General features: G+C 44.0%; 1 protein-coding gene across 2 annotated transcripts in view; it reads left to right on the plus strand.

Annotated features, from left to right (window-relative positions):
* The window catches only part of PAPPA (pappalysin 1), a 227,778-nt gene that overhangs the window by 43,096 nt on the left and 156,703 nt on the right, over nucleotides 1–27,979 (plus strand). For both annotated transcript variants that reach the window (XM_024197842.2, XM_024197843.2), the window contains exons 3-4: nucleotides 23,131–23,276; nucleotides 27,434–27,727. In XM_024197842.2, the coding sequence (XP_024053610.1) occupies nucleotides 23,131–23,276; nucleotides 27,434–27,727 (440 nt within the window). The remainder of the gene's footprint in view (nucleotides 1–23,130; nucleotides 23,277–27,433; nucleotides 27,728–27,979) is intronic.

Genomic DNA, 27,979 nt, shown 5'->3' on the forward strand with positions numbered 1-27,979 from the left:
TGACAGAGGTTTATAACAATCTTTTCCTTCAGTTTCGATCTAAGCAAGTTTACACCTTCTGGGTTTTTGGTTTGTATGAACCCCCAAATTCTTAGTTCTTCAGATGCAAGTCAGGTTCTTACCCACGAAAGCTTATGCTCCCAATACTTCTGTTAGTCTTAAAGGTGCCACAGGACCCTCTGTTGCTTTTTACAGATTCAGACTAACACGGCTACCCCTCTGATACTTGACAAATTCTTAGTGAAACTCAATTGCGATGATTTCATTTGGATCCTATTTCAATACATAACACCTTAAATTAAGAAAGGTTTGCATGAAAGTAGTTCAGGGTTCATTAATAATGGATGGATAAACAGACAATTCAGAGCTTCCAAAACGGTTAATGGCAGCTGTGTTGGAGAAACTCCATGTAACACATAGCATTTTAGGGGCATAACCATCTAATAAATGTCTTAAAAAGTCAGGAAATTCAGAGTGAAAGCTGAAACTCCATATTTAATGCATGGTGCCTATGTATTCTAACACGTGTGTTCAGTTAGTTTGCTGAGAAGTCTGCAATATAGGGAACAGCAGAGGTGCTCTGAGGGTGGAGTTTAACCTTCAACTCTGAATTTCCTGGTATGTGCGAGTTGGAAGTGAGTGCTTAATTTTTCCCTATCGTGGTTTTTCATTTTTAATTTCCTTTTCCTTCTAATTAATGACAGCTAGGGGGACTGCACTGAGATTGGATCAGTTTCTTTGGACCCAATCTGATCTCAGTGAAACTATTTGGGGAAAATGGACTAAGCAAAATTCTTTTCTCATTGGGCTAATGGGCTCCAGTCGCCACTCCAGTCCCTGAGAGAAAGAACGTTCAGAGCAGTTATTTTACAGGGGACTTTGATGGCTCAGGAGGTATGTAATGGGACACAGAACCTTTAAGTGACTGATTTAATCCTGGAGCTGATTGGTGATCATTACTGACTGACAGCTGAGTGAAATGAGTTGGAATATCTCAGTCTAGTTGCCAATAGTCAGGTGTGAAAACCACCTCCGCAGCTGGCACAAATTGGCCCACTTGGTTACGTGTCAGCAAAGAGACCTTGGACTAGAAAGGCTTTGGAGAGTGAGCTCCCTTCTGACCCCTAGAGATGGCTCCTGCAGGTCAGGATTGAGCTACATTGATAGGGGAACCTAGCACCAATGCTTCCTGTGTGTGTCCCTGTTGTGTGAATAAACAAAGGACTTCAGTCTTCTGGAGCTGTAACTTCAGCACTTTCCCCCCATACTCAATACATTTTTAAAAATCCACTCCCATCAGCTGTGTAACTAGAATTCACCAGAGTGAAGTATTCATAGAGAAATCTGAAATTTTTCCTGAGTTGCCTGGCTCGAAATTCGGGTCAGGTTTGTTATAAGGTGTGATAATCTGGGCCTAGTTTCAAATGAACACGTTAGACATATTGTTTCACCTCAACATCTTGTGACACTTGTGATTTCACATGGATTTGACATGGAACTAGTCGAATCTCAGCAATTCCTGGTGTTTTTCTTTGAGATTTTGGGGTTCATGCAAACATCAGAGTGAGAGTTTGGGTAAAGGACAGTGAACATAGCATAGGAACTTTGTTAGTCAAACACATAGCTACGGCATCTCGTCACTTCTAGCAGAACCTACATTTAGGGAAATACCTTAGAAATGCCGAGAATATGGGAAATTCCCTTTACCATCTAAGAAGCCAAACTCTTTCCTTTCCGATGGATAAAAGCTCTTTCATCACCTTTACAGGATGCAGATGGATTGTTTTTGTTTTTTAATTCCCCGAGTCTTGTTCTGCCTAATCAGCATCATCATTTGGGTTTTCACCATTGGCTATTCACACTGACCACAGCTGACAGGTTTAAATCTCCATAGGGTTATCCCAGGACCAGTAATAGGACGGGAGTAGCAGAAATGTTTAATTCAGTTAAACCAACCAAACGAAAACTTAGATTAGACTTTAAAACCTGCAACTGCAACTCTACCTACCACCTTCGGCTCTATCTCTGAACAGCTCTTTGTTCTGTCTCTATTTCTGGGACTCAAGAGTTTATTGGAGTTGGGGGGGGGAGGGAAAGGGGGTTGCTAAGTGAAAAAGCCAGTGAGCAAATGGAAATACCCTCCTATTTCCTCAGTCTAGTGCAGGAGTCAGTCTCTCTCCCTCCCTCCTCTGTTATGGGGGGCCTCCTTTTCCGTTTTCTCAAGTTGGCAACGGCCTTATTTAATCAGTTTGCTCTGACGTGGAGCCAAGAAGGGGCTCCGCTGGGTGATGTCGGGTCTTGTGTGCATTCAGACATCCACAGCTGTTAGTGAGCAAGGGTTGGCTTTTGACTACTGAGGGATTTTTTATAGCCACAGAGGGCGACTATTAATAGAAGAAATTTACCAAAACATAGAACTACCCAGCCCTGAAAAGCGTGGGGAGGTTCAGGGGGGTGAGGTGGGGGATGAAGCAGGGAACCTATGGGATTCATGCCAGGAAAATTCAGTGTTGAAATTATACCAAAAGATAAAGTCAAATGAACAGCGCTGAGAAAAGGGTTGAATCTGTTCCTTGCACTGCGATAGCATTTCTTCTCCTTTGTTAGTGACCTGCTCTGACCTTATGGATTTTATTTCTCAATTGTCTCCTTTTGAACAAAATTGTAGTGAGAAAAAAAGTTAACAAAAACATGGGTAGAAAATGTCTACTTTTTGGAGACTTATTAGACTGTGGAATAATTGCCCGAGGGAAGCATTGGAATCTCCACCCCTTGAGACATTTAAATTTAGACTCGAAGACATATGTGGAGAATTGTGCAATAATATGGTATGAACTAGAGGACTAGAATTTTTTTTTCCAGCTATGATTTTCCTGATAAGATTGTGTGAGCTTTTTGGCCACACAGTCACGTTTACAGGTGTAACAGGAAGGATTGATTAGTAAGCAAGGAGTAGAAGGGGACAAAGGTGCCAATTTAATACCTATTTTAGACAGTGGTAGGCTACTGATAAAGATGCAAAGTCCATCAGGAAATAGACCTGTTCTTCCAACTCCTTATACATTTTGCTTTCCAAAGACACAAAAGAAATGAACCCAAACTTTCAAAGGGAAATGAGTGTCTAACTCTCCATTGTCCCTTTGAAAAGCTTCCCTTATATTGGATTTTTTGTGTAAAATGGAAATAAGACAGAGACAGATTATTTGTCAGCAATTCAGAATAAAGAAAGAAATATAATACATTGTATAATACATGAGAACGGCCCTCAACAGAGCCAGAGCTTAGTTTGTTTCAGCAAAGCACCGCAAAGTTGGGAACCTTATCCGAACTGTCTCGCTCTCCAAACTGGTCTGGGAAACTTACAGGAAAACTCCTGAAAACTCCAGGGCTTCCTGTTTCCCTTGAGGCTTGGAATACTGCTAGAACATCTTTCCTTGCAATATGCCATGTTTCTGCTTTCAATCCCACCAGGAACCTGCAGTGGAGAGGGGTAGGAAAACCTGAGAAAAAGTAAAGGAGAAAGTTACATGGCCTTTTTTGTAATGTCAAGGAAACTCAAGTTAGGCTTTGGCTCAATATTTTGGGTGAAGGGTTTTTATTTCATCTGCACATAGAACTTATTTACTGTTAGGGCCTCATTCTGTGAGGTGCAGGGCACTCTCAACTCCCACTGACTTTGGTGAGAGTTGAAGCTGCTCATCAGCTGTTAGTAGGCACTCGGCACCTTGCAGGATTAGCCCCTTTGTCTAGAGCAGACTTCCCCTTTACTTCACATTCCTAAACGTTCATTTCACCGTTTTCATTGAAAAACTACAGAACATTGTGCATGTGTGTTATACTTCCCATCCAGACGGGGATTCCAAAGCATGGGCTTTCACCGAGGTCCTGATCCAAAGCCCACTGACATCAATAAAAAGACTCCCACTGACTTCAGTAGGCTTTGGATCAGGCCCTAGATTCATATAGCAATACTGATCTAGAAGTGACTTCTGGGGTGAGGAAGACAATAGCCAAGAGGGCAGCCAGTACAAGGCAGCAGACTGCACCAAACATAATGCAAAATGCTCCTGTCAGGCAGATGCAGTGGATATTTCTCCCAGTTTGCCTGAGGCTCTCTGGACGTTTTGAATCTTTCCCTGTATGCCAGTTGGATCTGTCTAGAGGCTGAGAGTTCCAGTTTTCCAGTACCCCTTTCATATGTTCAGGATTCATCTGATAGATCTGTTGCTGGGGCTAGATTTACATGTGGATTTTTGCTTCCAAGTCCCATGTTTTCTAGCAAACATAGACTTAATCCTTTAGATCTCTTTGACTTGAATGTGCACTGAATATCAGCCTACCTGCCTGAGATTCATATTATCTGAAGCAGGTTAATTTTTAAGCTAGTATACCCTGTTGCCGCAGTTAATAAAAAAAACGCACCTCCAAATGGAATGTCTCAGATAATTTTCCTCCCCCCAAATGTTATACAGTGGGATCCCAGTTTTACAAAGTTCTCAAGATTTTATTAAGCTGGGATTGTAAAATTGAGGGAATCCATTCTGTCTCTGAGGGGGACACGAAGGCATTTCAGATTAAAATGAGTGTTGTAAGTGTTGTAAGTTCCGGTTTTATAAAATTGGGGATCTAATGTAGTATATTTCACAAGGAGGGTGGTGAAGCACTGGAATGGGTTACCTATGGAGGTGGTGGAATCTCCTTCCTTAGAGGTTTTTAAGGCCTGGCTTGACAAAGCCCTGGCTGGGATGATTTAGTTGGTGTTGGTCATGCTTTGAGCAGGGGGTTGGACTAGATGACCTCCTGAGGTCTCTTCCAATCCTAATCTTCTATGATAGACCAAAGAATGACCTTATAAAACATTTTACTTGGACCATCAAAAGTCAGATTTACAGTCACCAAAAGCTTAGCTTCTGTAGAAGACAGGAGGTTGTCATTTAGTGGCATTTTACAGCTTGGCCTGTAAAGGGAATCACCGTGACAAACTTGATACGTGATTGCGATATGGCAACCAAGTTGTACTATGATACAACTAGCACACGTCATGACAAGGATAACAGCTAGACTGCGGGGGATAGCCATGAGCCAGTCTACCATATGCCTTTCCATTCATACGCATTGCCATATTTGCCAAAAGTGTGGCATGGAACTGTTATCCTGTAGATGAAAATTAGAGTGATGTGGTTCTCCTCTCTCATATTGCTATTCACCAATGGAGAAATTATTTGATTGTTGTACTCACTCTTTAATAGAAGTCTGCGGTTGTGAAAGATTAAGGCAGGTCATTTGCATATAAGTTCCTTGGTGCGGAAAGGGGTAATTTTCAACTGTCAGGTCTGAGGGCTGACATGAAGTATGTGCGTACAGTTTCCTACAGTTATCCATGACATGTAGGCGCATTATTCCATCTTTCATAAGCTGCCAGTCCAATTTTGTGGGGTTTCGGGAAATGCATCCCCCAGGGAATGTCCACAATCAGCTTGATCTGGACTGCTAATGCTTGCTTTCTGATCTTTACATTAGCAGATCCATATGACAGGGTATACATATGTCCTTCCATCTGTCTAGTGTCTCAGCATCTGATGTGGCTGCTGTCGTCATTTATTTAAGGAGTAGAGTATCTTTTCTGTACGACATATCCTTCGGTTCAACTAATCTGCAAATGCACACGCAAACTATTTTTTGCCTTGCCATACATGTTTTTGGAAGATCCATTAGGTCCAATGCACATTTCGGGTGTAAAAACTGGCAGTGTCTAAGATGACACACTTCCACCCAGTAATGCAGAGAAGTCTTTCGTTCTACTGCTTATCACAGGCTTGACCTGTGGATCTGGAGGAAGGATTTTTGACTTTAGGGAATGAGCTATTTTAGCAACTCTTTTAATCCAGGGTTGTGAGTTCAGTCCTTGAGGGGGCCATTTAGGGATCTGGGCAAAAATCTGTCTGGGGATTGGTCCGGCTTTGAGCAGGGGGTTGGACTAGATGACCTCCTGAGGTCCCTTCCAACCCTGACATTCTATGAGTCTATTTTAGCAATGTTTCCCAATCATCCGAAGATTACGCCCACCAACACCTTTCCTGCCATATGCTCCCCCTCCCGACAATGGTAAAGAAGTTCTTTCTGTCAGTGGGATTTAGGGTCACTTAAGGTGAAGATTAGAACTGGGTGAATTTATTTACTGTTATTTATTCTGTGTATTCAGGTAGTGCCTAGGAACTCAAAGTGGGCCAGCAAATTGCAGCAGACAATTTATTTGACAATTTTAGACCTTTGTCTGTTCATGAATTATCCAAAAACAAGTTCATTATGTGAAATCATCCAACTGGTTCTTTATATGAGCCTAATCCAGACTATTGCTTGTGCTTGCAAACTCTTCATACAAGCTCTTTTCTTTGAGTATTCACTGTTCTTAATTCCCTGTTGATGCTACTTGTTTGGTTAAATGCTCTTGTTGTTTCTGTTTCCATCAAGGGCTGACCAAGTGAGTGTTTACAATACAATTAAGCATGCAAATACACAAGCAAATGTGAATTTGATTTGTGTGAAAGGTCCATGAATACCTGCTGAAGTGAATTCATGCCGTTTGCTGCATTGTTTGGCCTTATTTGTACCTGTGTTTAGAAATATGTTTTGCACTTTTAGGAGGTTGCACATTTCATTGCTTCTGTTGGCCAAGCTCATTGCACACACCAGGGGCTCTTTAGGGTTACCACGTGTCTGGTTTTCGACCAGAAAGTCAAGTCGAAAAGGGGACCTGGCAGTGTTCAGTCAGATGTATTGACCGGACACCAGAAGTCCGGTTACTGCGGGTGGGGGGAGGCACCGCGTCATCAACCCGCACTAGCCCCTGCTCAGCCGGGGCCACCTCTTACCTGCAGGCAGGCAGCAGGCTCTGAGACAGGCTGCAGCTCCCATCCCAGCTCTGGAGCAGAGGGAGCCCAGTTCGGGGGAAAGGGAGGGGGAGAGGATCCAGCGAGGAAAAATGAGGGGGAGAGGAGCGAGCAACAGGAGGAGGAGGGAGAGGAGCAAGCGGGGGTGGGGCCACAAGGGAAGAGATGGAGTAGGGGGTGGGGCCTGGGGAAGAGGCACAGCTGGGGTGGGGTCTTGGGGAAGAGGCAGAGCAGAGGGTCCAGTTTTCAGAAAGTTGGCAAACTCAGCCTTCTTGCATCCCTTCATTCTGTGTGCCACCTTGCCATCCCACACTATTTTAGGAACTTGCTGCAGAATCACTGGGGCCTTCGGCTCCGTGGCAGCCCTTCTGGCAGGGTACTGAGAAGCATGGAAGCCCTGGGAGCTTGAGGAGCCCCAGGTCCATGGTAGCTCACCTGGCAAGCTGCCTGGGAACTGAAATGTTCCCAAGTCAGTTTTGCTGGTGGAAAGTCATTCTCTTGAAAAATTTCCAACCAGCTCTACTCTTTCAGTGTTGCCATCTCTGAGTCTCTTTAATGATCTTTAATGTTTTCTTAAAACCCCAGCTCCTGGAGTCCTGTGATTATCTGAGAACCTCAGCTTTCATTTTTTTAAAGTAAATTCCTAGACCTCATGGTTGAGGAGAAAAGATTAATAATGTGACTTCTTAAAGCCTCAAAAACCAGAAGGCAAATAAAAATACCCAATATATTTTTTTAATCTTGTGATATTTGAACATTTAGGATTGGCAACCCTTCTTGGTCCTCTTGAATTGAGGCCTCAGTCTTCAAATTATGTTCATATTATCATCTTGGTCTCCTTCCAACTTCTTCTACCAGTTGCTTCCAAATATGGACTGAGAGGAGAATTCAGCCTTAATATCAATTGAATCAGTTTTCAGCTCTTCCTCAGAACTGAGGAAAGGTGAGATTATCCTAAACATAAACCACTGATGATCTGCTTGTTAAATAGGTATCAACATAATGCAGAATTCTTCCAGAACATAAAGAAACAAGATTTGATAGTCCATTGTGGTGTTACAACAAAAGCAGAAGAGAAACAGGATCTACAAAGCAAAGGTGTTATTTTGCAAGAGACAGAGCTGAGTTGGTTATTTTGGCCCATCAAGTATTGAAGTATCCGTAACCAACCTAGCTCCTTTGTGAACATATATGTGGGGTTTTATTGCTGTTGTGGGCCTGGTTCCAAGCCTTTCTTTTTCCAACAGCAAATGTGTGTTTCATTTTGTTGCATGGAGTTTATGTGCAGGAGGTCTCTGTAAATATTCAGCAGGGATTAATGTCAAAAAATGAGATGAGAGGAGCAGAGACCTTGAGCTTGTTCTCTTTTCTTTTCAGTTTTTACTACTGAACGCTAATTAGGATAGAGACCAGAGGGAGGGTTAAAAGGTTAAGCATCAGGTATGGAACACCCAGGCTCCCTGGACCCCCCAGCTGCAAACCCCAGTGGGGTCAACTCAACTGAAAAAGACAAATTGAGTACCAGGCCATTGACTGGGTGGGTCTGTCATGGAAGATCTTAAAACGTTAGGTCCTGTCTGCTAGGCGGAGATGGCCAGATGTACAGAGGGTGGGTGAGAGGCCACAAGGGATGGATGACAAGGTGCAAGAAGCCTCTTTCTCCCTCTCTGGGTACGTCTTACAAAGTCCATGGCAGCGAGCCTCCCAGCCTGGATCAACAGAGTTGGGCTTGGAGCTCAGGCCCGGACGTCTGGAGAGGGAGGTGGGCTTCAGAGCCCGAGGTCCAGTCCAAGCCGCAACTTCAGAGCACTGTCTGTGCAGCTATTTTGAGACTGCTAGCGGGAGCCCCTCTAGCCCGAGTCTGTCAACCTGAGCGGGGAGGCTGGCGCCCGCAGACTGAGTCGACATACGCCCAATGCTATTGTGCAGGGACCAGCCACCATGTAGCTTGGAGGCCCAGGCCCTGCCCTGCTATCTGCCCGACAGGGTGTTGAAGAACGGCAACAGGGCAGGCCAGAGTCGCTGCCTCCCCCTTCCTGGGCCTGCAGAGCTGTTTGGGCATGGAAAGGGGGAGCCGGTGAGATAGCTTCTTTGTCAGTGTGTGATGCTCAAGACCACCAGGAGGGGAGGAAATCTGAGTCTTTTGATCACAGTTCCTTTTAGGGTGTCCGGTGTCAGCCCAGTGGTTCCACACAGCCCAGTGCACCTGAACGATGTCTAGTGTATGCTATGGCTTGTAGTTTCAACTAGGAACCAGAGATAGGACTTGGCTGTAATTAATATTTATAATGGAAAGTACTAGGCAACCTAAATATAGGGATCACTACCAGCTCTCTCTATAATAGTGGATTTTGTAGAGACTTCTGGAAACAAATAGAACCTGTGGTTCTTTCTTGCTCTCTGGCTCTGAGTCTGATTAACACAGCCTTTGCTGTCTAGTGTCACCACAGGGGGTCTACCCATGTCCTTGCCTGGATCATGGAAAGGACTATTGGGACACTAGACATCCAGCAGTGCTTCTGTTAAGATTAAGGGTCTGTTCTGGGATCCTAGGCCATAAAAGCCTCTCCTACGCCTACCTGTTGTGCAGTGTGCTCTACAGTTATTGTCAGCCTGGTTGTTCTTGGACGCTCTGTGATATAAAAGGTGATATATAACTGTCAAGTATTATTAGAACAGTAGCCGCTCATTCATTGGAAGATGAGTTCTGATTCCATAAGAGAGTCTGTTCATGACAGAAGTTTGCCTGCAGCTGCTTCTGAAATGGTTAAGCTAATGGATTCAAAGGAAGGCTGACTTATTCAGTGACCACTCACTTTCTCTCTGTAGGTTAGGAGAGCTTTGGTGGTTCACCCAGGTAATACTCTCAGACGCTGAGATAAGAATGATGCCACCTGCTCCTCAAATATTGCATGCATAAGAAAATTTAAGCATGAATAACAAAAGGTATTTAATTGAAGAAAGGATGTAGTATGGTTTTGAAGTTAGCTCACAGTTCTTAGACTCAAGCGATCTAGTTTCTAATCCTAGCTCTCACACTGACTTATTGAGTGACTTTGACCAAGTCATTTTATCTCTGCACCTCAGTTTCCCCAGATGTATAATGGGGATAATGATTCTATTTACCTTCTTCAGCGAGGGTGGAGGGGGGCTTGAGGCTTAAGCAGTTATGGTGAAATTCACTCTATTGCAGAGGTCATCCAGCTCAACGCCTCTGCACCACTTACGTCCCACTTAAGCCCTCCAAATATAACTTAAATCGAATGCAGCGGCCTTGTGCCAAGTGAATTTCACTCAATCTTTGTGAAGCATTTTCATACTCAGATGCAAGGTGCTACAGAATTGCTAAATAGTATAACTGAAGCTTTAGCTAATTTGCTTAAAACATACATACATTGATATATTGTCTTAAATTCTTGGATATAAGAATGAGACTTATTACAGCCAAAAGGGCTTTGGAGAAGCAGCAAGGGAAGTCTGTTTTAACAGAACTGGTTTGTGGAAAATATCCTTACACCACTTCTTTCTTTATTATTTGACTTATCTCCATGTTACAATGGTTCAGCATGTAGAGTCTGGAAAAACATCAGGGTAACGAGGGCAGAGTGAATATCAGATGGAGATGACGGATGGATAACAGGCAAATTACTGTATATTTCTCATGGGTCACTTGGTCTCAGTCTTGAAAATGAAAAAAAAATAGGAATAAAAGAAAATAAAAGAGACAACTGAAACAGATAAAACAGACAGTGTTGCTGATGATAGAGTATGGTGCAATTTATTCCCCACAATGTACTTGCTCTTTGAAAATATGTCCTCCTTGCAATTCACTGTAAATGAATTCTACTTTCAGTCTAAAAAGGTTGTTGTGTAGAAAGATCACGATTCAGTTTGCCAGAATGACACCATCTTGCCTTCACCCCACATCCTCCTTTTCCCTCCCAAAAGCTGGCCATCCAGGAAAAATTCTCATAGTTCTTTATAGTTAGTTGACTTAATTTGCAGTTGGTCAGCTTAATTATTGATTATGAAGATAAGAACGGCCATATTGGGTCTGACCAAAGGTCCATCTAGCCCAGTATCCTGCCTTCTGACAGTGGCCAATTCCAGGTGCTTCAGAGGGAAGAATGAAGAGAACAGGTAATCATCAAGTGATCCATCCCCTGTCAACCATTCCCAGCTTCTGGCAAACAGGATAGGGACACCATACCTGCCTTCACAACATCCTCTGCCAAAATGTTCCACAGGTTGACTATGGCTCCAGGTTTTCAAGCTACTGAGCAGCCTCCACTCTCACTGCAAGAATGAACTCAAAACTTCATACCACTGCTAATAGTAAACCATACAGAGGAGGAAGCTACCGAGATAACACATTTGTGTTCCTCAGCAGCACAATACTATGCAAATCCATAGGTGTAGTCCCCTGTGAAACTGGACAGTGTAACTGTTGGGGTGGGTGAACTATTTTGGATGTATTAAGAGTCACTGTGAATCTTTGCCTAAAGCTCAGACTGAAACGTTGACATTTGAAACATATTGGATAACCTTTTGCACCCTTTCTTCCTGAGCCTTTACTGTTCCCCATCCCAGCCAGGACCAGCAGCAGAAGTGTAAAAAATATCTGTTCTGTCTGTATTTCTGAATCTCAGCCCAAGTTTGTGAAAGGATTTGGTGAGGATTTATGAAACATTAGAGAGAAATCTGTGCTGAGATTTGAGTAAGCCCTCCTCTCTCTTTACAAAAGTAGGTTTAATTGGCCAGAAATTAGGCAAAAACTGGTAATTTCAGGGGACATTTGCTTTGAGACTTCGAATTTAAATTCAAAAGTAAAATCTGATTCTGTTCCCATTTACGCTAGATTTACACTGGCATAACTACATTACAGCCAGTAAGGTTATTCTGGATTTACACCAATGTAAATGAGAACAGAAATCGGCCCAGAGTACAAACCAGTACTAACCAGAAGAAAAAGAAAAGTGAATGTAGCCCTCAAAACTTGGATCCAATTCTAGATTTTGAACAAACCAAAATCCAGGATTATTCAGATTAATGGTTGTCGTTCAGACCATTAAATAGATATTGGCCATTTGGAACATTCAGAAGTTGCTTATGGGCATTTGTGTAAAATACAGCTGTATTTTGTATTAGAGATTCCTTAGAGGAAAGTCCAGTAGAGTAGTATAGGGATGAAACCAGTAGGATTCTATAGAAGTTACTACAGACTATTGGAATTTAATAAAGAATAACTTCTTATAGCAGGAATATGCTTAATTTGTTCAGTTCTGTAGAATGGTTCAAAAGTCCTGTAGAAAAGCTATAATTTTCTATCAAATGCTCTAGTATTTTTCTGTAAGGATGAGTTTACACTAAATCCATCCAAAGTTTGCAGAAATTGCCCAGTCTGACGCTGGCTCTGGTCCCTATAGTAAACCAAAGCAAAATCCAGAATCCAAATGTATTCAAAATGTTAGATAGTTCAGCTGCGTATTTGTTTAGATTGTAAGCTCCTTGGGCCAGAGACTGTCTTTTACCATGTGTTTGGCAATGCATTGGGGCCAAATAATAAGTAATTTGTATCTAGACCCAAATTTTACAACACTGCTGCAATTACTATTGAGGCTTTTGATGATGGTCTAAATCTAAAACATGACAAGCTTGCATCACCAGGACCATAAGAGAAGCCAATACGCGCTTAGAATAAACTCAGTTTGTAGAAAGTTTATTATGTAGAACACGGTTGTATCAGCAGAAAAAAAAACACAGACACCTCTCATAAACATTCAGGTTTTTATCCAATTGTTTACATCACTTTACGTCATCTCCTTGGAGTCCTTTAATTTATTTTATCCTCTCCAAACATTTCTCTCTGTTCCTCAGACAGAAGAGCAGATCTAGGAAGTCTTGAGGACATTTTGCTGCAGTAAACAAACCAAAATTCCTAAACAGATTCAAAGTTGTAAGTGGGACAATACTTGGAACGTATGTTTGTAGATTGAAGCCAGTTGTCTCCTCTTTTGGTTGCTGCCAGAACTACAATTTCAGGTTTGGATTTCTACTTGCATATAGGCAGTGGGCCGGATTCAAATTGGAATCAAATACTTTGCTGTTCTTGCAACATTTTGGTTACACCATACCTCAAGCTTCTGCCTCATCCAAACCATCCAAAGTAGCTCTGAAAGCCTTAGTCTCTATTAATTATCATCATCCTCATGATTTATTATTAAACACATGGCCAGTGTCACAGATTTATACTGCTCTAAACATAGATGAGACATGTTTCCTGCTCCAGAGGATTTATTGATTCTGTCTTAAATGACTAGGAAAACTGAGTTTACTACCAGACGCGAGTCTTTATTGTAAGGTCAGACAAAATTGGAAACCCTGTGAGACTATACATCTTCATAGGATGTAACCATTTTGTGCAGGTTTTTAACATGCACATAACATCACACTTTAAAATAAAAGAAAGTAAAAGCCGAGAAAATGCCTGTATTTTGGAAGGGGGTGTATCAGGTCTTGTGATAAATGGAATAGATTCGACGGTATAACTGTTAGTGGTGACAGAAGATCAGAAAGGCCTTGTTTTACTGTAGCATCCTTCCACTGCATCTCCAAAAGCAATATGTTCTAAAGACAAAAGCTAGGAAATTTCAGTACACACAGTAAGAACCTAATGAATGAAAATGCTCCTTGCCGAACAGGAATAGTGAAGAGCGCCATCGGTATGTCAGAGACTCATTTAGGGTTTAAAGCATGGATAGTGTAGGAGGAATGAAAGTGCTTGGGGACAAAAATAAAACCAAATTGTCACACTTGCTTACACACACATTTGAGGTGTAGTCAAGTGAAAGGTGTCTCTCTGCGACAGTTGGATATGTAGGTTCTGTGAGAAAGACAGCTCCATTTCTGGCCATTTAAGATTGAGAAACCACAGGGAAAGAAAAGTTAAAATATAATTCCAGGTCCCTATACTGTATGTCTGTCTGCCAAATGGCCCTATATAAGGGCCAGATGCTGGTTTCATTGACATCAGGGAATCTTGCCATGCAATGGGACCAAGATTTGGCCTGGAGTGATCATTGTTGATCATGTCTGGCATTGTAAGTCTATAGGTGGTTATCCCAATGGTCGTTTACCCCTGAAGAGGGGAATTCAAATTATGCTTTGGGTAATATGTGAAAACCACTTTGGTGGCTGTTCTTTAGTGCCTAGCAGACACTGGTTCACATATCATGCTTTGACATTCCTGGCAGTCACTGTCCAAGATAGGCCCCAAGACTAGAACACCAGAGGGTGTTACAGCCTATAATGCATAGGTCAATGAGGTGCATCAGCATCACCTCATTGGGAATCTGGCTTGTAACATTTGCAGGTCAGAACTGAGTTGCACTGACAATGGTATTGGGGGAAGCTTGCTCTGAGCCCGCCTGAATCTATAGCTGGTTCAAGCCAGCACTACCAATTCCTTTGAGGAGCAACAAATTCACACGAAATTTAAAACAAAGCGGACCAGCGGCAAATCAAGGTCATCTTATGCAACTGATTCAGTGATGGGATATCTTTATTCCTTGCAAATGCCTTCTGCTCTGTGAAAGTCTGAACTTATGTACAAGGGGAGAAGAGCTGCTGTTTTGGCGGTTAGGAATTGACTGCCCTCCCCACTGCATGGGAAGATAGACTAATGAATGCCTCCTTCTGGAGATGGAAGGATGAGAGTAAGCAGCATTCCTTTTAAACCTGGCAATGAGAGCAGGCCGTTGGAGATTGGACTTGGAAGACAGAGGAGTATGAAGGCCCTGCTCTCTGTTTTGTGTGATGTCCTGTGGATATTTCGTTATTCAGCCTCTTTGTTTTCCTGCTGCAAAGTGACACGTGTCTTTGAACATTAAAAGCAAAACAAAGTCAAGTGAAGAAAAACTTAAGAATGAATGTCGGGAAACATTTCCTGACAGTGAGGGCTAGAAGGCTCCTCTTACGCCACAGAAACAACCACATTTAATAACCGTTGTTAGGCTGGACTGAACTGCAACCCAGCTCATGTGAATAGGATCAAGCCATGCAATCATCAGGTTAAAACACCGTGCTCTATTTCAGATCTCTGCCTGCGTGAAAACATGTTGTTTTAGGCCCTCCACGCAGGTTAGCTCTGTCTGGGTCTAGCCCCGATGACTGAGCCACAATCGAGTGTAAAAGGTATTGGTAAACCGTATCTAAATACAACACGTTTTGCTAATATGAGTTGGCACTAATATCCAGCAAAGCAGAGTTCAGCAGAGTGGTACCTACTGTACAGGAGACAGGGCCCACTGTATCAGGGATAGGGATCAATGGGTAGGTGATGGGTCTGTTGTCCAGAAGACTGGCCTCACTGACCGGAAATGGGTCTGCTCTCTAGGACCCAGGGCCCAAATAGATAGGAGATGGGCTTGACATATGGGAGAGGGAAATGGATTGATCTCCAAATATGGACGATGGTATGCATGCTGGATAGGGGATGGAGCTGTTGCATAAGAGATGTACTGCTGGATGAGCTAACAAGCCTGCTGGATGGGGGATGGAGCTAACAAGCCTGCTGGATGGGGGACGGCAGATGAAGCTGCTGTACAATGCAACTCTGGAGTGCTCTCCACTCTATAGGATAAAACTGTGCATTAGACAAATATGCCTGTGCGAACATTTGGGTGGGAATGTGCATGCAATCCAGTATGATTCAGTGTCCCCAATGGTCAAAAGCAGCCTGTAGCCGTTCTATGTCTAAAACAGATTCTAGCAGGGGAGACCTCTCACTAATGTACTAATGAGCTCATCGTGTTTTTTTGAGCTGGGCACACTCAAGGCGTCACAGGTTTTTTTCCATTACAGGGGTTACATATGCCTTGTTGTGTTTTGTTTTGTTTTCCACACAGACTTGCCCTGACAGGTCCCCCATTCAGGTTTATATTGGAGGTACCATCTCGAGCCAATGAATTTATGAAATATATTGCTGGCACTCACGGAGAGATGCATAAAGGAGTATTTCTAATGACAGTTGGAAGGGCTTTGATCCCTTTCCAAAACTGCACTCATGTCTTTGAAATGCGAGTTTGGCACTGGTGCAGAGGCTGGGTTCCTTGGTTCTCTTTGGCATGGGTCCATGTGACAGGCGTTACGTCCTCTATCATGGGACCCACATAACCTTGAGAAGAGTAAGTGAGGCTCATAGATTGCACTGAATCAGATATTCTGGACTGATAGCAGAGAAGCAGCAGCAGCCGGAGGAGAGTCAAATCAGTCCAACACAATAACTGAAAACTGTTCTGACCCAGTAACTGTAGGATCTGCCATCAGTGGCTGTATAAGAACTGCAAAGGTAGTTAATCTGTGGCTCTGGGTGTGTACTAATGTGGCGATGAGTGACATGGATGGGAGATTATTAGAAACATGGGGAGGAAGGAAGGAATAGATTTCTAACCCATATTTTCTGTTGTTCTTTCCCCCACACTCTAAAGCTTTGCATGGAGCCCCATAAATATGCTCTGATCATCTTGCATGTATACACACTCCCAAACTTACACTTATCCTTTTGTGTGTGTGTGTGTGTGTGCATGTTTATATACGTATACCCCAGGGACTGGCCTGAACATGATCTTAGTGTGTTCATGTATATATGCAAAAGGTCACAATGTATACATGCCAGGGGAGTCACACACACACACTCTCCAAACACACCCCAGTTACACCCACCTATTATGTCCAGGGCCTACTCAATGCTCATGCCCACCAATGTGCCTGCTCCTTGCACCCAGCCTTGCCTCTGTCCTGCCCCTGCCTTGAACTCCTTGCCTGATACCCTGCTCGCTCAAGTTTCTGCCCTCTGGTTTGACCCTTGGCTCTGTCTTCTGACTACTGACTCCAGCTCTGGCCCTAGTCCTTGATTCCTGGCACCCGCTCTGACCACTTGGCCTGACACCTGCTCTGACCACTAGGCTAGACAGCCCTTGTACCAGTTGGCTGACATTCAGCCCCCTTGCAAAAACAGTTTTCGCCTCCTGTCCTCACACCTACATATCCTAATCACCTCATTCACTGACTTTGACCAACTCCCTATAGCAAACGGCAGATGCTCTGCAAACCCCTGGATCAGTCTGTACCACATTCTGGGTCAAATTCCGAACAAGGGTAAGCGCCAGTGCAACTCAACTGACTTCAGTGGAGTTACACCAGATGTGAACAGGGCCCACAGTGAGGTACCAACGGCCCTGGCTAGTCAGAGGCTGATGCACTCAGCTCTGGGGAGATGGGTTAGCTATGGTAATATTTCATTTACAAACCATCCCCGGAGCTGAAAGAGTGTATTGTGAGTGCAAGACAGAGGAAGGTTGTGCGAGAGGGTATGGGAGCGGGATGTAGCTGGTGAATGGCTTGTGAACATAGTAGGCAAAAAGGTAGCTAAGAATAAGGAGGTGATAGCTTAGCTTCTTTGGAACTACAGGAGAATGAGGATACAACTGCTGGAATGCTCTAATACAGGGGTTCTCAAACTGTGGGTTGGGACCCGGTCACGACCCTATTTTAGTGGGGTTGCCAAGGCTGGTGTTGTCCTTGGGTCCCAGCAAGTCTGAAGCTAGGATGACCAGAGAGCTCATATGAAAATTCAGGACGGGGCTGGGGGGTTATAGGAGCTTATATAAGAAAAAGACCCAAAAATCGGGACTGTCCCTATAAAATTGGGACATCTGGTCACCCTATCTGAAGCCCAAGCCCCACCGCCCAGGGCTAAGGTTACATGCCACCCACCCAGGGCAGAAGCCTTTGGACTTCAGCTTTGGGCTGGCGGGGCTCGGGTGGGCTCGGTCTTTGGTCCCCCCTCCTGGGGTCGTGTAGTAATTTTTGTTGTTAGAAGGGGGTCACGATGCAATGAAATTTGAGAACTGCTACTCTAATGTACAGTTGTGGAGGCTTCGCGTAAGCCCTACATTCTGTCTGCTTCTAGCATGAGCAGCAGTAGCCTCTCTGTCTCTCTCTCTCTCTCTTAAACACATAAACTTTCTCTCTCCAGTGTCTCACACAGTGATGCACACACCCTCGCCTATTTACACTTTCTCACACTCCCACAGTGCTGCTCTCCGGCTCTCTCTCATTCACCGACATACCATCTCACACGTGCTCCGCTACATACACTTTCCCTCTCACGATCTGACCCGCGCTCCTACTTAGACCTGCGTGAGTGCACCTGCACAATTGCACACTCATACTACGCTGAACAGTGCACAGCAAAGAATTTTCACAGAAATGAAGACCCCTCTGGCACTAGATTAACCTATAGAATCAGACCAATGTGCAAATATTTGCTGAACGGGCTCAAGGGGCGGAGGGAGAGGGCTGTGTGTTTATGAGAGATGAACTGAGAACAGTGGAGAGATGAGAAATGTGGAAAGGGTCACCGTGTTGACCTGTCCTTCAGAACTTCAGCCACATCACAGGCCATTGATTTGAAGATAAACACTCCATGGAATGGAAACAAAGCCCCTCTTACTGATGTCCCCAAAGAGCGTGTCTTCCTCAGTGAGTCAGCGGGGGCTTGGGGACACCCGGCCTTGAGCTATTTTGGAGATGGTGACTTCAGTGAGTGGCAAGGAAACTATTACGGAAATGTGAGTCTGTTTTCCATTGGGGTGTCCTCCAGGGAAGGACAGAAAGATCTTGGTGCCGAGCCAGCTCCTCTAGTTTTTTTTTTGCCCTTCTGGGAATGGAAGCCTTGTCAAGTATGCAAGGAACCCTGCTTACTGAATGTGAGTGCATTGAGTTCGTGAGAGCCGCACGCACACTCATAAGCAAAGAGGGACTACAGGGAGCAGTCATCCTGCTGAAGGATTCAGCTCCCTACTTGAGTGGGTCAGGAACTTTTCAACAAAACATATTTTTTTTCACCAGAAAATGCCAATTCATCAAAAACCAAACGTTTTTTGCAGAAAAGTCTCGGTTTTGACAAAACTTTGCTTGGGAAGGTTTCTCAGGTTCAGTATGAAATTTCTGGTGTGAGAGAAAGATCAGGGAAGTTAACCTGGGTCTCTCACATCCCAGAGGAGTGGCTTAACCACCAGACTATTAGCTGTTCTAGGTTGGGTGGTTGTCTGGTTTTGACCAGTTATTCCATTTTGGACCTGAGAAACCTTCCCTACAAAAGTTTAGCTGAACTAGAAAGAGGGGTTCTCTGCCTGATATGTTGCAAGAACTTGAACCTAGTTCTCCGACAGCCCAGATAAATGTCCTACTCACTGAACTATTTGCTTTTCGCAATTTTTTTTTTTGAAAGGCCTTGGTTTTGTTCTGCATGAGAACAAAACCAAATGTGAAAACCTCAAAATTATTCATGAAATGGAAGTCTTGTTTTCTGGCCAGCCCCTACTTCCTAATAAATTATGCTTTATTCTCAGACTGTTCCCTGACTTTGTTGGTCTTAAAACCAAGGGTGCTTGTGGTCCAGCAGATTGAGCATGGAACAAGAAGATACCCACTTGAGTTCTAAACTCTAACTTGGTGACACACCTTGGGGATCTCTGTGCCTCATTTATCCCATCTGACAAATGGGAACAATGATGATCATCCACATTTCATATTTCCTGGCACAGTGGTTAATAACAGGAGGTCATGTGGAGTGGGGCTAGAGAACCAAAAACAAGGGAAAGGGAGTAATATTACTCTTGGCAGGTCTTTAAGGAAATCACATCATTTGCTATGATGGATAATCAGCTGAACATGAGCGCCCAGTGTGATGCTGTGGCCAAAAGGGCTAATCCAATCCTTGGCTATATAAACAGGGTAATATCAAGTAAGAGTAGAGAGGCTATATTACCTCTGTATTTGCCATTGATGCGACCACTGCTGGAAAACTGTGTCCAAGTCAGGTATCCATAATTCAAGAAGCATGTTGAATGATTAAAGGATTGGAAAACATACCTTCTAGTGACAGACTCAAGGAGCTCAATCTATTTAGTTTATCAAAGAGAAGGTTAAGGGGTGACTTCATCACATTTTGTAAGTACCTTCATGGAGATGAAAAAATTGGATAATGGGCTCTTCAGTCTAGCAGTCAAAAGTATAAAAAGATCCAATGATTGGAAGTTGAAGCTAGACAAATTCAGATTCGAAATAAGGGGCAAATTTTTAACAATGAGGATAATTAACCATTGGAACAACTTACCAAGGGTTTTTTGGTGGATTCTCCATCATTGGAATTTTTGTAATCAAATGGATGTTTTTCTAAAAGATATGCTCTTGTTCAAAGAGGAAATTGATTCAGGGAAGTCCTATGGCCTGTGTTATGCAACAGGTCAGACTAGATGATCACAGTGTTCCCTTCTGGCCTTATCTATGAATCTGCAAATTTGAATTGCTTCTCCAAACTGAGCCAAACCTCTAAAAACTTTTAAACTTTGTAAAACTTTCTGCATGAAAAGAGTTGTGCCAGGGCTGTATCCTTGCAGCCCCCATTAATGGGCTGATTCTGATCTCAGATGAGTTTTACACCAATGTGACACCATTGACTTGGTTGCAGATAGCTACTCATGAGTTGCACTGGTATAAGTGAGATTAGAATTGTTGTGGGTGCTAAACACCTTGAGGACTTGGCCATCTCAGAAACACATTTTCTGTATTTCTAGCCTAATCTATTTTACATTTCTAGGGATGCTTGTGTTGTTATGAGTTCATTTTCTCTCACTTCTTATGGCCCCATCTCCTCTGTCACAACCCAGGTGGTTGGTGTGAAAATGATGATGGTACCCATAATGGTGCTTATAGGGATTGAGTGGGGGGGAACTCTCAGGGAACAAAATCCAGGTGTCAGTGTGTTCTAGTCATAATGCTACTTTGCATGTACACTGCTGCTGTCATCTGAGAATTTCAAAGCACATTGCAAAGCTGGGTAAGAAGTATCATTTCTGGCTGGGGTTATCAAAGGAGCCTAAGAAAGTTAGGTACCTAATTTCATTTGACTCTCAGTAGGATTTGGGCACTTAATTCCCTTATGGTCCTTTGAAAATCCCAGCTTCCATTGTTACCAATGAAGAAACTGAGGCACAAAAACATTATCACCATGTTCACAGAATGAGCCAATAGCAGAGCTGATAATCTAACTCACCTTCCTCTGTACACCGGGAAATGGGGGAAGAGAAGAAAAAGTGATAACTATTTCCACTGAAAAAAAGAACAGGAGTACTTGTGGCACCTTAGAGATTAACAAATTTATTTGGGCATAAGCTTTTGTGGGCTAAAACCCACTTCTTCTGAGGCATCTGATGAAGTGGCCGGGTTTTAGCCCACGAAAGCTTATGCCCAAATAAATTTGTTAGTCTCTAAGGTGCCACAAGTACTCCTGTTCTTTTTGCTGATACAGACTAACACGGCTACCACTCTGAAACCTATTTCCATTGAGTTGTCAGCAGGGCTGACTGGCTAAACTCCTGTGTGTTGGCTTGTCTCTCAGGAGAGCTGGGAAGGGGATAGGTGAGGGTGCATTAAGAAGTAGAATGGGAAGTAGTACATGTAAACCTGGAAGTTTTATATCCTGATTATCGCTTGTATTTTTGACTCCCTGCATCCTTTGAGTGCAGTGAAACTAGCTCATTTCTTATAGATTTATTTTGGTGCAGTGCATTTGTTGAGTCTGAATGTACAATATCTGATACCCTCAGTATTTTCCCATGAGGTACTGGCTGCTTTGCTAATGAGGCATCAAGAGAGGAAAGCAGGTTTGTGTCTTTGTGCCAACAACACCACTTTCGACATCAACTTTTCCCTCAATTTTTTGTTTGTTTCTGTTCTGTTAGAACACTGCCTGATTTCCTCACCCTCCCTTCACCTCCTTACAGCTACACTCCATTGGGTTAGAGTGTTATGGTACGACAGGAACTTAATGGGTAGCATGGCATATTCTTTGGCAACATCTGTGCCTTTGCCCAGACAAGGCCATATCACACCTTTCCTGGAATACTCCAAGGGAAAGCTAAAGATACTCAGAAAAGGCATTGAGTTCAGGGGGCTGGGTTTGCCTCCTCAAAGTCGTGTGGTCCTACAACCCTGCAGATATCCCAAGATTCATGAGGAAATCCCACAGTTCTTGGGGGATCTGAAACAGGCCTGGGGAATTTACTCAATGACCTAGTCCTAATTCTCTCATGGAGCACATCTCCCTCAGAAGCCCCATTACCAATGGTTAGTAGGCCTACTCCTTCTCCAAGAAGGTAGATAGAAGGGACCAACAACCTGTGGGAGTAGATGCTGGTTCGGTGGGGATGATGCCATGTAGAACAGTTCTCACCTTGCTATCTGCTAATCCCACATAAACCCGACCACTCAGGGCTTATATGGGGACAGAGGGAGAGGAGAATGCGCCCGTAACGGCTCAGCTCCCCTCTCCACCCAAACACACATGAATACTAATTCAGTCTTAGAACCCCACACTCAGGCTACGTGTGGATTTTCCATTCTGCCATGTAATATAGACAGGCAAGAAGCAGGTATCACATAGCTGTCTCCTCTGACAGCACCGTAAGCTAGGTCAATTTTTCATCCCACTTTTCCTATTTTCTAAATTCTGTCTATAATAACCTCTCAGGAGCTTGCTGCTAAATTGTGTTTCCCTGCCGATCTTATCATTCTCCATTTGTCAAACATTGCTTTGCTTTGCTTCTTTGCAGTGTTTTAATAAATCAGATCTAACCTTGTTGTGTTTACTTCCTTCTCCTTGGCACTAGTTTCCTTTTGGATATAGCAACATTCCGTAACCAGGGCCCTCAGTCAGGCTTAGACTTTCTGGACCTCAGCTTGAACCTCTATCACTTGGGCTAAAGGAATAACCAGGGCCGGCTCTGGCTTTTTTGCCGCCCCAGGGGGAGGGCGGCGAGCCCCAGCGAGCCCCGGTGGGGGCTCCGCTCTCCCCCTGGCGGCCGGGGGGAGGGCGGCGAGCCCGGCTGTGGCCCCGCTCTCCCCGGCGGCCGGAGCGCCGCGCCGCCCCCCTCCAGGTGCCGCCCCAAGCACCAGCTTGGTTGCCTGGTGCCTGGAGCCGGCCCTGGGAATAACACCAGGAGCTGGTAGCAGTAATAGTCTGTTACCATCTGCTGCTAGAGTGAGGATGTTCTCAATGTTCTCAACTGCTTGCTGTTCATGGGTTCATAAGTATCTCTACCTGGCTTTCAGCGTCCCAGTACTCTGCCAATGCTGGTAATGCTGTTAGAAATAGTTCATTTATCTGTTTCAGAGCATACTTGGATGTCAACGAACTGAAGAACATACTCAAACTCGATGGAGCCACACACCTCAACATCTTCTTCGCTAATTCCTCTGAGGAAGAGCTGGCTGGAGTGGCGACCTGGCCGTGGGACAAGGAAGCCTTGATGCATCTAGGTCAGTCTTAAAGACGCTGCCCCTTTGTAAAGTTTTCTCAGGGGGAGCAAGAAGGGAAGACAATTACGCATTAAGCCCAGTTCTGATTTCTTATCATTCCACTAATAGTCTTATATAGTCAAGGGGGAAAAAATTCCATGATTCCCAGCTACTGGCTCACAACCAGGAAAATATTAGATTATAAAGCCAAAGCATATTATGGTATTTCTAGATGATGTCAGGCTGAAAATATTTCACCTTTTAAGTGAAGCTACTGTACAGGGCATCAGCCCCGTGGGAGCACTTTGCAAAGGAGGTTGTGGGGAGGGCAAGCGGAGAATGCTGGACAGCACTGAATTATTAACCTTTGCCCATTACGGTATTAACCTTAGCCCATTACCTAGAATGCGTGCAGTTAATTTTCCTCTTAAAATGCCATGCAGGTTTGTTGTTGTTCTATATCAGTTTGCAAAAAAGCAACCTGCAAAATCCCCATGTTTCTAATGTTCAATTGAGTGGAACTGGAGAGAATTTGCTACCCTGCAGCTTGGCCTGGGTATTTCTTAGCTAAGGTTGCTGAATATAGCTGCTATGGCCCCAGTTATCCAGAGGAAGCCACACAACCTAGCAGATGAGTCACTACCTGGATGCTTACAGTGCCAGAGGGGTTGTATCCTTCTGAAATGATGGATGAGCCTCAAAAGAGACAGAGGGACAGGTTACGTAAGCACCCAAAAGTCTGGATATGCTTATCTGAACTACACAACCCTCCTGGTGGCAGCAAAACTGGACTGGAGCTCTCACGAGAACAAAGTTGATCACGTTTTCCAGAGCTTCCTACATCCAGTGTCACCTGGAAGCAGCAAATGCAGAGTAAGTCAAAAGGAACAACAGTGGAGGAAGTAAGTACTGTCATCCAGACTTTTCTGGACCAAGAATAAAGTCCAGTTTAGATTAGATGGAGGTTTGGGGGTGGCCATTTAGATCAATTCTGATATTATCTGAGCCAGATCATCTTCAGATTAAGAAAAACAACAAAGAAATGGCAAATGTAAAGTCTCTGTGAGAGATATAGGCAGAGCACAGTGTGTGTGTTCCTTCCTTTGTAACATTCTGCATGTGAACTGAACTACGGACCGGCAGCCTCACTGATGGCTGTGCAATGGTCAGGGGGTCTCCTCTACATTCAAAAGGACAATCCACAGAAAACAGAAGGTTACCACCCTCCCTAGTCAGGCAATTGGGTTGAAGCTGGCTGCTCCACCACAGGCAACCAGCATTTCATGCAGCACTCATCAGGGTCGTTTATACTACAGAAGGCGGCTAGCTAAGTACCAGTATAGAGTTCCCCCAAGAGCCATCACTCCTACATCATTTCTTACCGTGATTCCCGCTGAGAGGGAGTGGGACTGGAGTATATGTGAATGCCCCATAGTCAGCATTCCTGTCTCATTCCCTACAGCATGTCCTCTTGGGTGAAGCTAGGACTGACACAGCTCAGAGACTTCCTAAGAGCCAGTGCTCCTTCTGTAACTTCTTCCAGGACGGGCTGGGTCTAGTGAAGCTGTGCGTTCCCCTCCACCAACACTCCCACAACATTCTCTGCCATGACACTGACAGCCTAAGACTGGAGTAGCCTGGGCTGTCCTTAAGAGTCTGGGCCACTCCTAGAATGACTCTTGATGAGGTAAGATGGGACTGGAATAGCTCCTAAGCTCCTCTCTCTATACCTGTGGAGAGAGGCCTCTGCTTGGTAAAAAGTCCTTGTAGCGCCTCCTGCTGGACATAGAGAGATGGTGGCGCTCATTTGTAATTTTGATTAGTTGTCCTTTCACTTCTCTAAGGCTGATTGTCAACAGTGTGTCTTAACAAAACAGCTTAAATTCAGCTTCTACGGCTTATTGACCAAATTCATTGGCCAGAGGGAGATCTCACTGGAGAGCTAGAAAGCCTTTAACTGACAGTTTGAGGTTGACTCACAGTAAAAGTAATAATAATAATTTCCTGTCTTAACAGCCCTTCCTGCCCCACGCTTGGTTTGTGAGAATTCTATTTTAATCTTTCTTTTCTCACTCTCTCTTTCTCTCTTCCATAAATCCAATATGTATTTAATAAAAACATATGAAATATGCTCTGTAGTCCAGATCTAAGTGCTGGAACATAGCTTGTCTGGGTGAGGTAACTATCTCTTCTGTAAAACTACAATTGATTTAGACTCTTGACAGCTATGAAAAATAGACATCTTAAACAAAGGCAAAAATAAAACAACTCTGCCCAGCTGGTTGTCTTCAGTCCAGTTCCTGTGCTCTTTAGCCAGCCTTTATTGTGATTGCATCTCCGACTTTGGGGCATTGCCAAGATTACCGGTGATGGTAAATCCAAAACGTTGGCTTCCTGAGGGGGCTCTCGCAAATTATGTAACAGAGATTCTCTCTGGGTGAAATTCACTCGCCCCACATAGAGCCCAAACACTCAGGGATCTTTGTAGATGTAGTGCAGGGAGGATGGGAAGGCAAAGTTCACACGCTTCCCTCAGACAAAGAGCCAGGGTGCTGGGATAGCATCCACCTAAACACTGATCCACAGCCCCTCAGTTTGACTTATGCAAAGCTGGCGCAGAGACTAGTTCTGTGGCATGCAGGAGATGCGCAGCCACCCCTATAGGACTGCTAGGGGCTAACTCCTCGTGCAGCTCCATGCATGACTGAAGCAGTGCAGGCATATAAAAATGTGTTTCTTTTGCCTTCTCTCTCACATGCTGACTCTCCTCTTTTTTCCCTTCTACACACCCCCGCACGCACACACTCTCCCTCTCCTCGCTCATTCACACGCACCCCTTTATTGTTGCAACAAGAGTCAACGAACGGATGAGCATGAATAGAATCTGTGGTGTGTCATAACTTAGTGATCTCATCCTCACGACGCTACAGCCTCTGATAAAATTCCTCCTGCCAAACCCTTTTGCTCCTCATGTTCTCTAACTTAACAGTGCATCACATCCACTTTTTATTTTGCCAATGTTCTTTCATAAAACAGTTTTCCTTTACCTGGGTAAAGCAGCAGCGATGTAGGTAAACACTGTAAAATAAAAAGGCTTGTGAAAAGCCGAGTTTAACAAACTAAGGAAAGAAAATATGGAACTTCTCACTAACTCCAAACGTAGCTGAAGCTCAGCTAAAAAATAAAATGCTAACCATTTTTCAGTATGCTGCTGAACCTCACTAATTTACCATTTACTTATCTACACATGCCATAATTCACATGCAAAACCTGATCACCACTCACTTCTCTACACAGATTTAATATCCAAGCTAACAGTTATCACATTACTAAGATTTCCTTTTTTTTACACATTAGATTCCACACCTTTACTAGTGTAATATGCAGCACTTTTTTCAGAAAATTAAAATTAGAGTGGCTCATAAATGAGCAGAGTATATTTCATCTGAGATTTTCAAGGCTGCCTAGATGATTAGGACAACCAATTCCAGTTGATTTTAAAGCCTCACCCTTTGTAATGTGGACGATCCTCACTTTTTTGTCCAGTTATCAATTTGCAAATATCAGCAATAAGCAACATGCCTCCTAGACTTTAACACGAGTTAGCGGGGTTCTACCAGCTATGTCTTTATCCCATGTGAACAATGCACTGTGCATGTTCTAGATATATTTTGTTTACCGGTCAGCATCGTATGTATTGTTTACAATCTGGAATGAAGAGCCATTGTATGTGAACACACTGGGCCAAATTCAGCGGTGGTGTAAGCTGCTGCAAATCTATTGATTTTAGTGGGATTTTTGCCTGAGTGTCTGGTCCAGTGCCCACTAAATCCAATGGAAAACCTCCCATTGACATCAGTAGATTCTTGGATCAGGAACTCAGAACTGGTTCCTTGGTTTCTCATCCTTTCAGTCCTATAGCATGCCACTTTCATGTAAGCCCTTTGACTAGGATCTTGCTCCAGCATGCTTGGCAGAACACTTCAGTGTCTGCTCCTGCAAAAGGCAGAGCACCGCATGTGGGGTGCAGACCACTCTGAGCTCCCTGCTTAGCACCCAGAAGGCTCAGATGCACAGTAAGGATCTAGGTCCTTTGGTACATTCTCCACCCCCCCCCCCCCCCCGATGTTCCAAGATAAATGAGACAAAACCAATAGCTTCTCATTTTCTCCATGCAGGTGGCATCGTGCTGAACCCTTCCTTCTACGGCATCCCTGGCCACACACACACAATGATCCATGAAATTGGGCACAGCCTGGGGCTCTATCATGTCTTCCGGGGAATCTCTGAGATCCTCTCCTGCAGTGACCCGTGCATGGAAACCGAGCCCTCCTTTGAGACTGGAGACCTCTGCGGCGACACCAACCCTGCTCCAAAGCACAAACTGTGTGGGGACCCTGGACCTGGCAATGACACGTGCGGTTTTCACAGTTTCCTAAACACACCGTACAGCAACTTCATGAGCTATGCAGGTACTTAGACTTTGCCAGAGGTGTCTGTGATAGAAGAGGGAGGCAGAGAAGGAGGTGTGATTTTTAACATTCTGTTGCAGACGAAACATTATCCCAAGGTCATTGATGTTCCAATGACACTTTTCACATCTAGATATGATGATTTGGGGCTTAATTCAGTCTGGGACTTCCCAAGTGAGGTAGGCAACCAGTTCCTCTTTAATTTCAGTGGGACTTGGGTTCCTAACCCCCTTTTGTCTCCTTTGAAAATCC

This window comes from Terrapene carolina, unplaced genomic scaffold (genome assembly GCF_002925995.2).
Source record: "Terrapene carolina triunguis isolate 2854851 unplaced genomic scaffold, T_m_triunguis-2.0 Scaffold238, whole genome shotgun sequence".
Classification (NCBI taxonomy): domain Eukaryota; kingdom Metazoa; phylum Chordata; order Testudines; family Emydidae; genus Terrapene; species Terrapene triunguis.